Source organism: Neopsephotus bourkii, unplaced genomic scaffold, assembly GCF_033783945.1.
Source record: "Neopsephotus bourkii isolate Nb327-2 ecotype Australia unplaced genomic scaffold, CSIRO-AGI_Nbou_v1 NB_1820, whole genome shotgun sequence".
Taxonomy (NCBI): domain Eukaryota; kingdom Metazoa; phylum Chordata; class Aves; order Psittaciformes; family Psittacidae; genus Neopsephotus; species Neopsephotus bourkii.
Genome location: NW_026902293.1, coordinates 14,440,319 through 14,455,332, shown reverse-complemented (window position 1 = coordinate 14,455,332; position 15,014 = coordinate 14,440,319). Strand labels below are relative to the sequence as shown.

Genomic DNA, 15,014 nt, shown 5'->3' with positions numbered 1-15,014 from the left:
ATAAACACTATAAAAACTTATCTTTTCCTCATTTGTAGGACATTCAGTCAAAACTTGATTTCATAAAAATTGTAGCTAAGACTCTACATAAAATAGTATTTTCTGTAAATACATTGGAAAAAGAAAGATGAAATTATTTCCACATTTTAAAATAAGAAGAGTGGAATAAAACAAGCTATAAACTTGTTAACATAAACAACAACAGAGCTTTTAGTATCATGCACTCAGGAAATAAAAAATAAAAAATAAAAATTAGTTCAGGACTGCAAGGAAATTAAACCTCTTGAGATCTCATGTAATTTACTTAGTTGCTGCTGATTATTGCTCAATTAGTGTTTTTCCTTTCCTGGTTAAAATACAGGTGTTTTTAGGATTTAAACTTCATTTCTAAGCATAAATTAAATGTTCAATATCCAGTACATAAAAGGTCAGACACTTATTTATTCTAACCAGAACATGTTCACTCTCCTCTGAATTTGTGCATTAAAAGTTGATTGTAACTGTCAAGATTAGAAATAACTTAGTCTACAACATAAACCGAAAGTACTAAGGTAAGAAAAAGCCATCACTGAAACAGGCTGTGCAAGGAATTTCTTTAAGGCATTAATCAGACCTAAATCTGATTAAGTGTCTAATTGGCTTGATGGCAAGAAAACAAATGCTATATACAAGTTCATGGCAAAAGAGTTACAGAGGCTTCAGGAGAGCTGAACAGACAAGATGTTTAAAAATCTAAAAGCAGTATTTTCTAGAGCAAAATTATCACCTGAGGAAGCAGTTTGCAAGAATGAAGGTGTCTCTCCACAACCCCAGGTATCTACAGGCCAGGTATAGCTTTTTATTGCTTACCTTTTGTTTAGGAAGTATTTATGTAAATGCCAAAGATTATTTATGTATATGGCATTATTATAATGCCAGGATATTTATGTAAACAAATGATGTAGATTTTCAAGCATTCTTACTGTGCACAGAATCAAAAGCAAAATAAATGCTTTTATTCTTCTCTTCCCTCCCACCTTTTCTTTCTGAAGAAAGCAAAGATTTCCTCCTTTTGTAAACTGCTTTACAAATAGGGCTAACCTGAAATAGTACAAGCTTATGAGAGGCGTTCATCAACATTGCAAATGGCAAATTAGAAATACTGGTATGACTGCTTTTGATGTGCTGATGTATTCCAGTTCATCTTGTTCCTTGCTGGCAGGAAATGTCAGTATATCGCTTCTGAATATTGGAATGGCATACACATATAAATCAGCCTGCTTCCCAGTAAGTGCTGGAAAGGCAAAGTAGTTTTGTAGCTTTTCTAGGTAGTATTTTATTTGACTTGGTTTTACAAATGTAATTCCTATTTTAAAAAAATACAGTAATTTGTATTAGTCTAGAGCCTATATTTTTTATCTGGTAGTTCTTTACTGTAAAAGTTAGCTCATTATTTTTGTTTTAATTAATGGAATATTTTATAATGAGATTATGTTACTTTTGAATTGTTATCTTTTCCCAATAACATCCTAGACGGTGTTTTGTTTTATTCTTGCTTGACAGAATCAAAACTTCGCAAGGCAAACTGGCAACAATTTTGGGTTTCACCAGTTAACTGGTTAACCAATTAAATGGGTTCTTTACTATCAGTCTGAGCTATTAATCTGAATTCTTGCTTAAGGAAACAATTGAAATTCCAGCATTGTAAAGTTAATTTTAAATAAGCAGTGCCTTTTCACACTTCCACAAGAGTCGGGCATATAGAAAGACTCTTACTTAACTTCTGGAAGCCTTGAACTACATGTACAAAAATGCCATAAATTTTATAGTTTTACTTAAAGTGATAACACCATGAATATTCGTAAGTCTGAATCATTTCCTAGAACTGATGCTTTTCTGAAGCTCAAAGGCTTGTATAAACCCAGGAAGAGGCACATTTTCATCCAGCCCAACTACAATTCAAATTTGATTCATTATAAACACGCAAAAAATGATCGTTTTGTGGATAGATATATGCATAGCACTGTCAACACAAAATGGCAAAATACCTATGTTCAGCAAGCTTCTCATACCACAGATCTGCAGGCAAAGTATTGTTTGTGCTTCTTTTACATTTCTGCACATCAGTTTTCTGATGTCAACAAAACATTGTCTTGAAAAAGTAAAAGTTCTGAATCTCAACAGTTAATTTCTGTGCAGCCTGATACCTCACTTGGAAAACTGGAGACATGGACTCCTTCTTTCACCAGAATAATTCCATAGATTAGTGCAACACTAAGATCATATCAGCAGCAGCCTCCCCTATTACATACTGTTAAAATGGAGGCAGATGAACGGGTCAAGGATTAAGAGATTTTCTGCCTGCAAGAAGATACCATCTAAAGAGAAAAGAAGAAGTTTACATAACACATAAAAGCAGACAGGAAAAAACAAATACTTTCATAGAAAAGGCAACCCCCAAATTAATCTCAGAGACTCAAAGAGAAGGTCACTGAATTTGGAGAGGGAGAGGGGAAAAGAAGAGCTGAAGTCTTCCGAAGTCAAATATTTTTCCATATGCTTATACTTTCTAATATTTTTCTCTACTAATCAACACAATTACACCAGGCAAATTCATTCTACCTGGGATAATAAAAGGCTTACAGTCTTGATCAACAGCATGTTGTTTCATAAAAGGCTTACAGTCTTGATCAACAGCATGTTGTTTCATAGTACTATGAACACCTAAGATTCCTCATACACTTCTCACTCCCTTCTCAAAGGACCATCCTGTCAAAGCCAAGACAAACCACTGTACATGAGGACTTGGTTCATGAATCTAAACCATTGTGGGAGGAAGTTTTTGGTGGGTTTTTTCAGTGAAAATCGATTCTACCCCTATATTTTTTAAAGATCAAGATCTGTCAGTGTGGTAAGGTAGCTCAAAACATACCAGGCCTCTTAGTCCAGCAGGAGGTTTAGGCAAAAGAATGACTGATTCAGAGATGCAGACCAGTTTGTAAGTGGCAGCACTGAACACATTAGCCTTGATAACATGAAGGAGGCTCTGGGAGCACACTGTGGCAGAACTCCAAGCTAAGTAACTGGGTTTGCAGAGCAGATGTGAAGACATCAGTTTCTTATTTCATCATCCAAGTCCTTTTGTGAACCTATCTGGAAAGTTTTGTCCAAGAACATATACAGAACACCCAGGAGCAAAGCTCATTGCCTGTCAGATTGGTTAATCAAATTCCTAGAACATTGCAGACATTAAACCATCCTTATCATTCTCAGCAAAGAGCATCTACAGTTTCTAATGCTGTTTATCTTTTTTAAGGGTGAAAATAAAACCACAGTTGAACCACAGAAAGCAGAGGCCAATAAGAAAACAGAACTCATACCACAGCAACAAGGTTAGTAGCAAGCTATTTATGAGGACACTCAAAGATTATCTGGACAAAATATATGTAACACCAAATAGGATTGTAAATATGTTTTTTTTTTTTCTTCCAAATCTTCTGCCAGGTGCCTAATTTTGGTTTTTATTTGTGGAAGAAATTAAGAATTCTGAATTCCCACTGACCCCAAACCAATGATTTGTTACAGAAATACAAGCACAATCCAACAATAATAAAAGGCAGAAAACTTTAAAGCACAGTCCCTTCACATGAGCTTGTCCACTTTAATCAGATAGTCTAAGAAAACCTGTTTCTTCTTACTGTAAGTTGACGTCTTAGAAACCTTATTATAAAATAAAGGCATTTAGTAGCTGAAGACAGAAAACTTCATGTTTTTAATGTTTCTTTTGAATGTATTTCTCGTATGCATCAAAAAACTACAAAGACAAGACTGACTTTATCTGACATTCAAATCTTCGGTTGAACAGCCATTCAAAACTTCTTCAAAAAAAACAACTGAAAAAAAAAGCAATGACATTAAAAATTATTTGCCATCACCATTCAGAAGACATCCAGGGCTAGGACACAGGAACATAGAGCTCAGGGCAGCAATACAAGGTAATTATTTGCCTAAGCAGCTGGTTGTTGAATACAGTGGCAGCTGGCCACAGCCACGGCCCCTCTTCCCCTGCCTCCCAAGAGCCAATCTGATTTTGCCCATACTAGAGCCAGAATGCCTGCTGCAGCAGCTACCAAAGTAAAAGCCCAGGATGGGTGAAACATCAGTTGCTGGGCCATGTTCTCTCTTCCTTCACAGAGGGCACTCTAGCCCTTTTCCATCTTCTAGTACTGGACAAAACCACCAAGTCCAGTTTTCCTGTCACCTCTTATTTTTCCTTTGGGAGAACAATTCAGCTTAATTTCACTGGAACAGCAAAACAAAGGCAGAGAAATGTCTGGCTTTCTGTGGAGAGGAGCAAGTAGGAAAATGTTGCAAGGAAATTTACATAATCCTTACTTGTGCTTCGTGTAATCACAACAAGAATCACAGTTCCTTTCCTTATCTAATGAAACTTTAAACAGAGTCCATTTAATGAAATTTTCTTGTTAGATAATGTCTGTAGCAGTAAAGAAGAGTAAACAAAGTCTGACATGAATTAACTGTAGCAATAAGGTAACAAAGGAAAAAAAATATATCTGAAGTTTCATGGCTTCTTTAGCAATATTAAATCAGAGATGCTATCCCACAACAGAACAAAGTGCCATTATCAAAACTTCTTTTACTTCCAGCCAAAACCTGATCTAATTTTAGAGATTAATGTAATCCATGGATCTATGTTTTGTAATACTAATTTATTTTTTTCCCACTGAAATATAAAATAAGTGGTGGCATAGAACTACCTCATCAATTACTTTAGGAAAATATAAGAACATACTTCAGCTACATGTTTGTTTGGGGTTTTTTTAAATCCATGGTGTCCTGGAAGGTGCTTCAAGTCTCATTTCCAATCAGGCACAAGATAGCTTCTCATTTTGCATGTGGGTATTAATAAATTAGAAAGATAACAGCTATACAAGCCAGAAAACTAGCATAGGGTCCTCTCCTCAGGAGAAGCATCTGAATTCCAGCACCCTGTCCTTAAGTCTTTACCATCCAAGCTGGATGAGGAACAACATCAGTTTCTTATTCTCGGCAGAAAAGTGAGGCAAGTTTGAAGCAGTTCACAGGAAGGTCTAGACAAAGACTATTGCAAAACTTGGTGAACTTTGCATCAGACCTAAATCACTGGACAGCAGTTAGAAAATGAAAATAGGAATAACTGTGGGTAAGCAAAGGACAGGAGACAGGAGAAAGCATCTTGTTGTGTACATACATAAAAACACAACCAAGGCTCATCCAGCACAAGTTAAGAGAGATCATTTAAATGGAAAACTCAAAACCAGTTAGAGAAAAGCCTTTTCAAGATCTATTAGCTTCTCTGGTATAACCAGAATAAAATAGATTAGTGAAGAGTAAAGCCCCTAATCACAGTTGTAGTTTGCAGCTCTGTAAACTTGAAAAACAAGTCAACAGTACAGCTTAACTCAACACTCCTTCTCACATGGCCAAAACTAGTCATCACCTTCTTCCTTTCTCCTAGCACTTAACAAGGCAGCATGATGTTCTCAGCACAGATTAGAACTCAGCAGGAGGCACAATTGGAGCCCATTTGGTTAAAACTTGGCCACTTAACATCACTCAGCAACACCTGGTACTTTTGGCTTCTTTGCTGGCTACTCATTTCCTCATGCCCACCTCCTCAGGTGCCCACTCTCAGTAGCTCACTCTGTAATTAATTCTCATCCCTTAGTCAGTTTTTCCATAATGGATAATTACTTTTTTATTATTTGTTCCCTGAATCTTCTGATGTACATCGCAAAGTGTGATTCACCTAATTACAGGTTCTCTGTGATATTGAATCCAATTGCTATAATTTCTTTGCATGTTTATCACTTGCTATAACTGGCTATATAAATGTCACTGTTAGGGTTATGGTTATGCTATTTAGAAGGTCACATCAAGACTCCACCTGCTAACTGGTGTCTGTATTATCATTCTCTGTATCACAACTTATTTTGTCCTCCTAGCAGATCCTTTCAGTATGATTCTTTCCAATTCATCCCTTTTCTTTCTCTTTCTCTAAATCCTCTCAGCACCATAGTTAAGTACTGCTCTTCTGAAGTCTGTCCTCATCTCCATCCTTTTCCCTCACTAGAAACTGGCCTGTCTCCAGCGTTCTGGGGTTTGGTTTTCCTACTTATACTAAATCAACAAGTGTCTCAAAGATTCAAAGACATATTTATGCACCTTTTAATAAAGTTCATATTGACATCGCTTTGTTCTTGGTAGGATTTGAGTGAAAAATCTAGACTAAGGCTATAATTTTTTCTTTATATGTGCTACAGTTGCACCTTTGGATCATAAAGTAGACAGAACCTTCCATTTGGGAGATTACCATGTTAATCCCCAGTGATATTTATTATCTTCAGAGCCTAGATGCTTTGGAAAGTACCCAGAAGAAAGATAACATGTTATATACATGCCTACAACTTATATGCAAGTGCCATTCTAAAATGTGTGAGATTTTAGTGCTTTTTATAGTCACAAAATCTATATCCTAAGAGAAACCCAGACAGAGTAAAAAAAAAAAAAAAAGGAAAAGAAAAAAAAACCAAAAACAAAACAAAAAATAACAACAATAAGAAAACCACACCAGAAAAAAAAACCAAAACAACCAATTAACTGAGAACTTTAATTGACACCCCTGAACATGTAGCACCTCAAAGGAAGAGATGCTCAAAAGAAACTTAAGTCCATTCCAGACTCTCTCCCAGTGAGTACTTTTTTATTTTGGTACTCAAGGGATATTCTTTTTTTCCACTAAATGTTTCACCAACAAAAAGAAGAAAAGTAGCAGAAGCTACTGAAAGTTGCCACCTTTTATACATTAGCATAGCTGTTTTGCCTCCACACTTGCATAATAAGGGAGTTCAAATCCATATCTTTCATATTCCAGTAGGGTTCCCTAGCTACCCACATAAAATCTAGACTAGAGAGATGTGGGAGGAAATTCTGTGGTCTTCCCAGTTGCTGGGCCAGGGTGCAGAAAAGAATGCAAAAACCTTTGAAATCTGGAAAGATAAAATATAACACAGAGCCTGGAACTAACCTAGAAGTTAATTGTAACACTAACCTTATAGGTAGAATGAAGAACTTTAATTTCAGTATGTATTTATATTATAACATTGTTGAAATGAAAACAAAAAATAATTCTCAGAATGAAAATTTGACTCTATTGAAAGTAAATAAGGCCCAGAGTCAAGATTTCCTCTTCTCAGAGGAAAGCTTTAATCAGTAGCTTCTATGTAAAAGATAGTCACTCGGTCCTCCTGTAGATACAAATAAAGCAGATATATTTATTAAAGGTACAAACCCTCTGTTGCTGTAAAACCCCTGCTAATAAGGTACTAACTCTACATGGACTATGACCAAGTTATAAGCTCCTGACAATCATAGGTAGATAGAATGGTTTGTGTCATCTACTTCCAACTCCTCTGCCATGAGCAGGGACACATTCCACTAGACCAAGTTGCTCCAAGCCCCATCCAGCCTGGCCTTGAGCACTTTCAGTGATGGGGCAGATACAACTTCTCTGGTCAACCTGTTCCGATGTCTCCACCCTCACAGAAAGAATTTCTTTCTAATATTTAATCTAAACCTACCCTCTTCCAGGTTAAAGCCATTCCCCCCTTCTATCCCTAGTGCTTGTAAAAAGGTCCTCTCCAGATTTCTTGTAGGCACCCTTCAGTAACTGGAAGCTGCTCTAAGGTCTCCCCACAGCCTTTTCTTCTCCAAGCTGAACAAGCCCTGCTCTCTTAGCCTGTCTTCACAGGGCAGGTGTTCCAGCTCTCTGATCATCTTCAAAGCCCCACTCTGGACTTGCTCCAACAGGTCCACATCCTTCTAAGGTGGTGGGTGCCTGAGCTGAACACAGTACTCCACATGGGGTCTCGCAAGAGAGCAAAGGGGCAGAATCACCTCCTTGACCTGCTGGTCACACTCCTTTTGATGCAACCCAGGATACAGAGAGAGGAGCATTTACATTAAATGTTAAATTTCAAGCTAAAATGTATCTTTGGCTTGTTTTAAATCTGACTCTTAATATGCTTTACAAAACTTTTCCCATAGTACCTGAAAATCACTGCTTAAATAACTGCTTTGTGTTTTAAAAATACAAATCAAGTACAGCATTTTGACATAATATGCTTCAGCTTAATGAACTAAACCTGTCAATGCAAAGAGACTTTCAAATAATAATCTTACTCCTTGTCTTCTTGTCCTTTATACTATTCACTGGCACTCAGTCAACGGGCATAAAATTACCAAGAGCTAGAATCTGTTTAATCAGCTTGCTTCTACTCCTTCTGATGTGAAGCCTTTTAATTCATTTCAGATCTTCATTTTTCACATGAGTGAAAGGGCTAAATTCTAGAAAAACAGATCCAGCTTCTTCATACCATCTTTTTTTCTTTACATGGAAAATAAATTTATAATACTTTTGTTAGCAACTGAAGCTGGGGGTTAAGATGGACATACTTACTGATTATTTTACTTCTACCCCACTAATTTCTGTTTTCCCCTGCACAGAACATTTGTTCAAAAAAACATTTCTTGGAAAGTCACTGAAGTTTGTATTTTGTAGTGTCAGAACTGAAGCCTCTTCTCTCCTTCATCCATAGATTTCATGTGTGTTTATTTCTCTTGGCATCTTCATGAATCTAAAGCCATCTTTCAAATATTTATGTACATAGCTCAAGAACACCTTTGGGAGGCAAAAATCCCTCCAGCTTACAGGTGGTAAGTAATACAAATCCCACGCACTGTCTCTTAGTACTCAGTTTCTCCAAGGGGCTGTTTGAAAATTAAACCCTGAACTTGCAAAGTCAAACCCCAGTTGACCAGCACATTGGGGAGCATGAATTTCTCCACCTTCTCTTCAGTTCCTTGTCCAGCTCTGGGTTGACTATTTCTGGCATTCACAGATAACTCTGTCTAGGTCTTGTCTGTGATCCTCTTTAAGAAATGGATTCCTGTAAGAGTACTAGGGTTCACACAATTCTTAACCTTACTAAGAAAAAAAATCTAGAATGTTTTCTCACTAAGGAAAAAAATCTAGAAGTGCTCCACTGGTCCTAAAATCAAATTGTTCACCTGGTACAAGTCAGAAACTCAGCTCAAGAAACACTGTGTCGTTCTTAATAGATACTTGAAAGAAAATATTAACACAAATATGAATGAACAGTAGTAGGAGTGTAGTTTGGTTTATCAAGTGCTGTAAGCAAACTGATCCACTGTCCTTCACTTACTTTTGTTCCAATGCCATTTCAAGTAACCACTTTCCTTGTAAGCAGCTTAACAGTTTACTGTTGTAACTGGTTTTAGCCCTTTGAAATTAATAAAAACTCTCTAAATATGGAGATAAACTACCAGAAAACTACTCTTAAACTACCTATCAAAAACCTCTCAAGGTTTTATTTTCTTTGAGCTGTCTTGAGTTTAAAGTACAGAACAGGCTCCTGATTTATATGCTATGATGTTTTTCTGCCAAGCTTTTACCTCTATAATCATATTACTTAAAGTATTTATGAAGGCTGAGTTTGTCCCTCCTTTATCCAAAGTGTCAGACTGATGAGAGCTTTCAAATGATTTTTCAGCATGAAAATTTAGAATAAAGATATGACTAATTATAAAAAATAATCACTTCAGGCCATTAAAATGACAAGAGACTATACCATTTACATAGTTTCAAACTGCAAACTTCCCACTTACAGAGCTTCTAAAAAGTACTTGCAACAAAAATGAAATAATTGACTACCCAATGTTCTACGTACTCACAACCTTAATGATATACTTCAATTAAAATTTACTCAGGAGCAAACAGGACTGTCATGGCAGCTGAAACAACAAGAGGTTTAACATAATTCGAACACTGCATTATAAATGTCATTAGCATTTCTATGCATAATCAGATATGTTACTCTTCATTTTTCTTCCTGGATTTTACAAGGCATTTCTGTACAGGTCTATCTACCTTTCTGTCCTTTCTGTAATTTTTTTTAAATAAGCACACACTAGAATTCATCATACTGCATGAGTTCTTGTCACTTATAGAAGAGCTCTGTATTGACCATTGTTGACCTGGCTACAGATGCATCTAGTTTAAAAACCAAAAATGACTTACATATTCTAAAAGGTACTGTCATCATAACCATGTTCTGGACAGCTGGCACTGTAATACACGTTTAAAGGAAAGTATTCAAAGGCTAGGTCCCAGAATCAACGTTGTGCAGCTCTTGTCCACTAAAGAAATAATGTCAGCCAACCTGTGATTCCTCCAAAAAAATATCAAAATAATTCTTTAAAAATTGTTATTAAAAAACTAAAACCTTTTTTCTAGATACAGTACCAGCAAAAGCACCTGAGCCTTCAAAAACTGAAAACTCTGCTGAACCAGCTAAGACAACTCAACAGGAACAGCAAAAAGAGCAAAAAGATGGGAAAGAGGATGTTAAGTGAGTAAATTCTATTTAAAAATTTGTGGGTTTTTTTCTCTGACATCTTGACTTAACATTTCCGTGTGCCATATTCCATCTCTTTTGAAGTCCCTCCTGTCCTGTAAGGTTCTGAAGAGCTGTATTTCTAATCTAAAGCAACCATATATGTGAGATATTAATTTACTATGTGCTTTTGATAGTTTCTTTTGTAGGACATCCTAAATTGTAGGAATGAGGAAAAGGATTTGCTCAACTACACTTACATACTAATTCTAACAATGCTGCTGCTCAGTTATCATTACTCTGCCTTAGCAATGGAGAAAGTCCCAGGTTACTCCCATGAATAGCTGGAACCTTTGTGACATCATTCTGACTTGAAAGCTTTTTCCCGTGCACATATTTTTACTGAGCTATACCATTAAATCAGCATTAGTCTCCTCAAGCGGAGGTTTAAAGCTGTCTCTTCCCAAGAAGAAATAAATAAATTAAACAGCTATGTCCCTTCAGGGAAAATCTAGGTTCATTAAACATTTTAAAAATCTTTAGTGACTATTTTGCTAAAACAGAAATAAATATGAAGTCTAGAAAACAATAACCTTGGAATAGCTCACATTCATTTACAGAAGCATAGATTTACAGAATCATAAAGTCATTTGGGTTAGAAAGGACCTCTAAAGGTCATCTAGTCCAACCCGCCTGCAGTGAACAGGGACGTTTTCAACTAGATCATGTTGCTCAGAGCCCCATCCAACCTGACCTTGAATGTTTCCAGGCATAGGGCATCTACCACTTACCTAGGCAACCTGTTCCAGTGTTTCACCACTCTCAGTCTGTTCATTCCCCTACCTGTGCTGATACCAGGGGTTGCCCCAGCTGAGATGCAGGATCTTGCACTTGGCCTTGTTGAACCTCATGAGGTTCATATGGGCCCACTGCTCAAGCTTGTCAAGGTCTCTATAGGTGGTATCCTGTCCATCATGTGTATCAACCCCACCACTCAGCTTGATATCATCTGCAGACTTGCTGAGGATGCACTCCATCCCACTGCCTGTGTAAATGATGAAGATATTAAACAGCTTCATGGAACAGCTAAGGTTGGAAGGCTGCTTCAGACGGAATGAGGTCCAAACTCCTGCTAAGAGCATTTAATGGTTAGACCCAAATCCGAAGTTAGATCAGGTTGCCGAGAACTTTGTTAAGTATGAATGTTTATCTCCAAGAACAGAGTTTGTACAGTTTCTCTGGGCACTGTGGTCCATCGTTTGACCATCCTTATTATGAAAATTATTACTTTACATCTAATTAAATTTTTGCTTTGCTCTAGCTTGCTTCTGCTGCTCTCATTCTTTTCTGTGCACCACCAAGAACAGTGTGGATCAAAGTTCTCTATAACCACTTACTGTGTAGTAGAACACTTAATTTCCAGCTTGAACAAACCCAGCTTTCTCATCATCTCCTCATATATCCTGTGCTCTGGTCCCCAGTCATCTCAATAGCTATCTGCACCATGTGGTTAGTGGCTTTCATGTACAAGGGAGACTACAGCTGGATACTGATGCAACCTCATAAATGTTACACAGAGGGAAATAACCACTCCCTCTGAATCAGAAATAACCACTCCCCCTGAATAACCAATCCCCTGAACTCCCCTGTTTATTTAAAGCATAGCACATAGTTATCCTTCATAAATGTAAGAACACATTGCAGATTTACGTTTAATTTGTTGTCCACCAGGACCCCCAGATACTTTCACACAAAGCTGTTTTCTAGTCAGTCATGTCCAAGCCTTTGCTCTTGCAAGGGGGTTATTCCATTCCAGGCATAGAAACATGCATTTGCCTTTGCTAAGCTTTGTGGACTTCCTGCCAGTCTGTCCTTCCAATCTGTTGAGATACCTTTGAGTAGAAAATAATGGATACACTAAATCCAGAACAGAGTAAACACATCTCCTGCTTGCTTTTGTCTTTTATTATTTTGATTATTATGATGACAGAAATCAAAAAACTTTCCCTGACATGGATTTATTTAATTTATAGAAAAGATTATCTATTTCCTCTTCTTCACCAAGACAGACTTTGTACTGCAATGACAAAGAATAATCCAGCAAAATGCTACTGCATACCCCTCTACAAAGTAATGTATACAATTAAAAATAATTCTGACTAGAATGACTGGAAAATTTATAAATAATTTAGTAATTTGAATGTGAATCAGTAGGTCAACAGTAAAAATCTAGAAAAAGCATCTCCTTTTTTTGTCATTGTAGAACATGTTGTTAGATGCTTATAGTTCCACTGGTAAACCTTGTAACCATGATTAACATAATTACAATATGCTTATGAAACAAATGAGTATTTTGCTTATTAGTAGAAGACAAAATCTGTCTGCTAAAAGGAAATTAAAAATATTTACCTTAAAATTGTCTTCTCAAACTGTTCTGACTCACTGTCATGTGTGTATCTATCTTGTTATATCTTGTCAGTCTGATTTCAGCTGCAGCTTCTAAAAATACAGTAAAACGCATTAAATTCTACTGTCGAAATGGTTACCCACTAAATTCTGTAGTAAGGCTTGGAAGGCATGGTGCTGGTGTCATTGTCTCTGTACGGAACCAAACTAAACAGGTCTATCATATGACATTCAAAGCTGGAGGGAGAATGATTTCTAAAATGTGCCTTGGAGAGAATTTAATTCATTGTCCCTGAAGATTCATGAGTCTGTTCAGACACCGTTCTTGATCAAGGTCACTACCTTATTGTGTCTTTGTTCAAATATACTCAGTTGATTTCTAAGGAAAAATCTATGTAAACACGTAAGCATATGGAGAATTTGAGTCAAATAGATACAAGTAGTCAACAAAACTAGCAGCAAATGAAACATACTCAAATCACTCTCTGGCACTGAGACCAACTAGAATAATGCAAAATGCCTCCTGAAAAAGTGCCAGCTGTGAATTATCTTAGTTTAATGCTAATTTCTGGGTATTTCCATGCCTACAAATCATTTGGAAAAGTGCTAGTTTAACTAGTCAAAACCTTTTCTAGGACTGTTTGTACAGCTCAACAGGATAATCAACTTAGAGTCCCATTGCAAGTTTGCAAGAGACGCCGAGTGGTGCAGTTGATTCACTAGAGAGAAGGGGTACAATACAGAGGGACCTTGACAGACTTGAAGAATGGGTCCATATGAGCCTCATGAGGTTCAAGAAGGCCAAATGCAATTACCAGTATCTGTACAGGCTGGGGAATGAGCACATTGAGAACCGCCTTGCAGAGAAGGACTTGGGGGTGTTGGTGGATGAAAACTTACCTGTGAGCTGGCAATGTGCACTCACAGCCCATAAAGCCAACCGTATACTGGGCTGCATCAAAAGAAGCATGACCACAGGGTCAAGGGAGGTGATGCTGCTCCTCTGCTTTGCTCTCATGAGATCTCACCTGGAGTACTGCATTCACCTCTGGGGCCTTCAGCAGTTTCAGGGTCCATCTAGAAAGTCCAGTCAGGAGCAAAAAAATACAAGGGTCAGAGACAGGACTGGAGAAAAGACTACAACGTGACTCCAAAGTCCATCCAGGAGACAGAACCAGAGACCAAACTGGAGCTAGATACACCTATACATAGCTCAGGCAGTGACCAAGACCTGGGCTGAATCGGGCACCCTAGGCCCATGGGCAGAGGGTGTGGGTAGAAGTCCCACTGGAGGCTGCTCAGGGCAGCCTGTTGATGTACTCACGGTCCTAGTACTATATTTTGAATTAGATAGACTATTTTCCTATGATAATCATCCTCCAAGAGTTTAAATGTAGTAACAAGTCACTTCATCTTCACAGTAAGGAACCATCGGTTTGCCCATAGACTGTAAGATACATAATAAGGTAAGATTTTGTGAATATATATCTGTTCACAGCCCATATGCATCCACAGCACCTCAGCTTTCATGGGAAGTATGTTAATAGAAAAGGTTTTGCTTATCTCCTGCTTCTGTGACTTTTGGTTCTTTAAAATGCACATGCAGTAAAGAAGAGGGAAGAAGGCAGTTATCTTGTTTGAAACATCACACTTTTCATTTAGATCTGACCTGTGTCTCTCCATGAAGAATTTCAGGGGAAAATAATGAGTTTCCATGTAAGAACTTTAAATTTTAAAATCTTGGGTAATATGGCTTTATGAAAAATTAACTTATCTAAAATCAGTAAGACCACTTATATGTAAGACAATTTGTAAGACTCTGCACCAGCTGCATCCTTCCAGGTCAGCTACATTAGAGTAGATTTTTACTCATGGGGCAGCACAGCCTGTATTACCCATATATAGAAAAACAGGTTTTTGAACTTCCCCCGAAAGAGCAAACCTGTTGGTTTTTCTCTTGCTAAGTGAAAGACAGGTTTGACAAAGACTGCATTTACTTCTGAAATTTCCATAGAAATTGTTTGTCCACAAGAAAAAAAAATAAAAATCTTGCTTTCCCTCTCAGCACTCCCTCATCTTTAAAATGCAGTAGCACATGGCAGTGGACATTAGCAAACACTAGAGAGACACAGCACTCATCTCAGCCAACTGAAT

General features: G+C 37.3%; 1 protein-coding gene across 1 annotated transcript in view; it reads left to right on the top strand.

The window, feature by feature from the left end:
• Positions 1–596: 596 nt before the first annotated feature.
• The window catches only part of CNGB3 (cyclic nucleotide gated channel subunit beta 3), a 62,001-nt gene continuing 47,583 nt past the window's right edge, over positions 597–15,014 (top strand). The window contains exons 1-3 of the mRNA XM_061342851.1: positions 597–828; positions 3,296–3,371; positions 10,355–10,469. Of these exons, the coding sequence (XP_061198835.1) occupies positions 721–828; positions 3,296–3,371; positions 10,355–10,469 (299 nt within the window). The 5' untranslated portion in view covers positions 597–720. The remainder of the gene's footprint in view (positions 829–3,295; positions 3,372–10,354; positions 10,470–15,014) is intronic.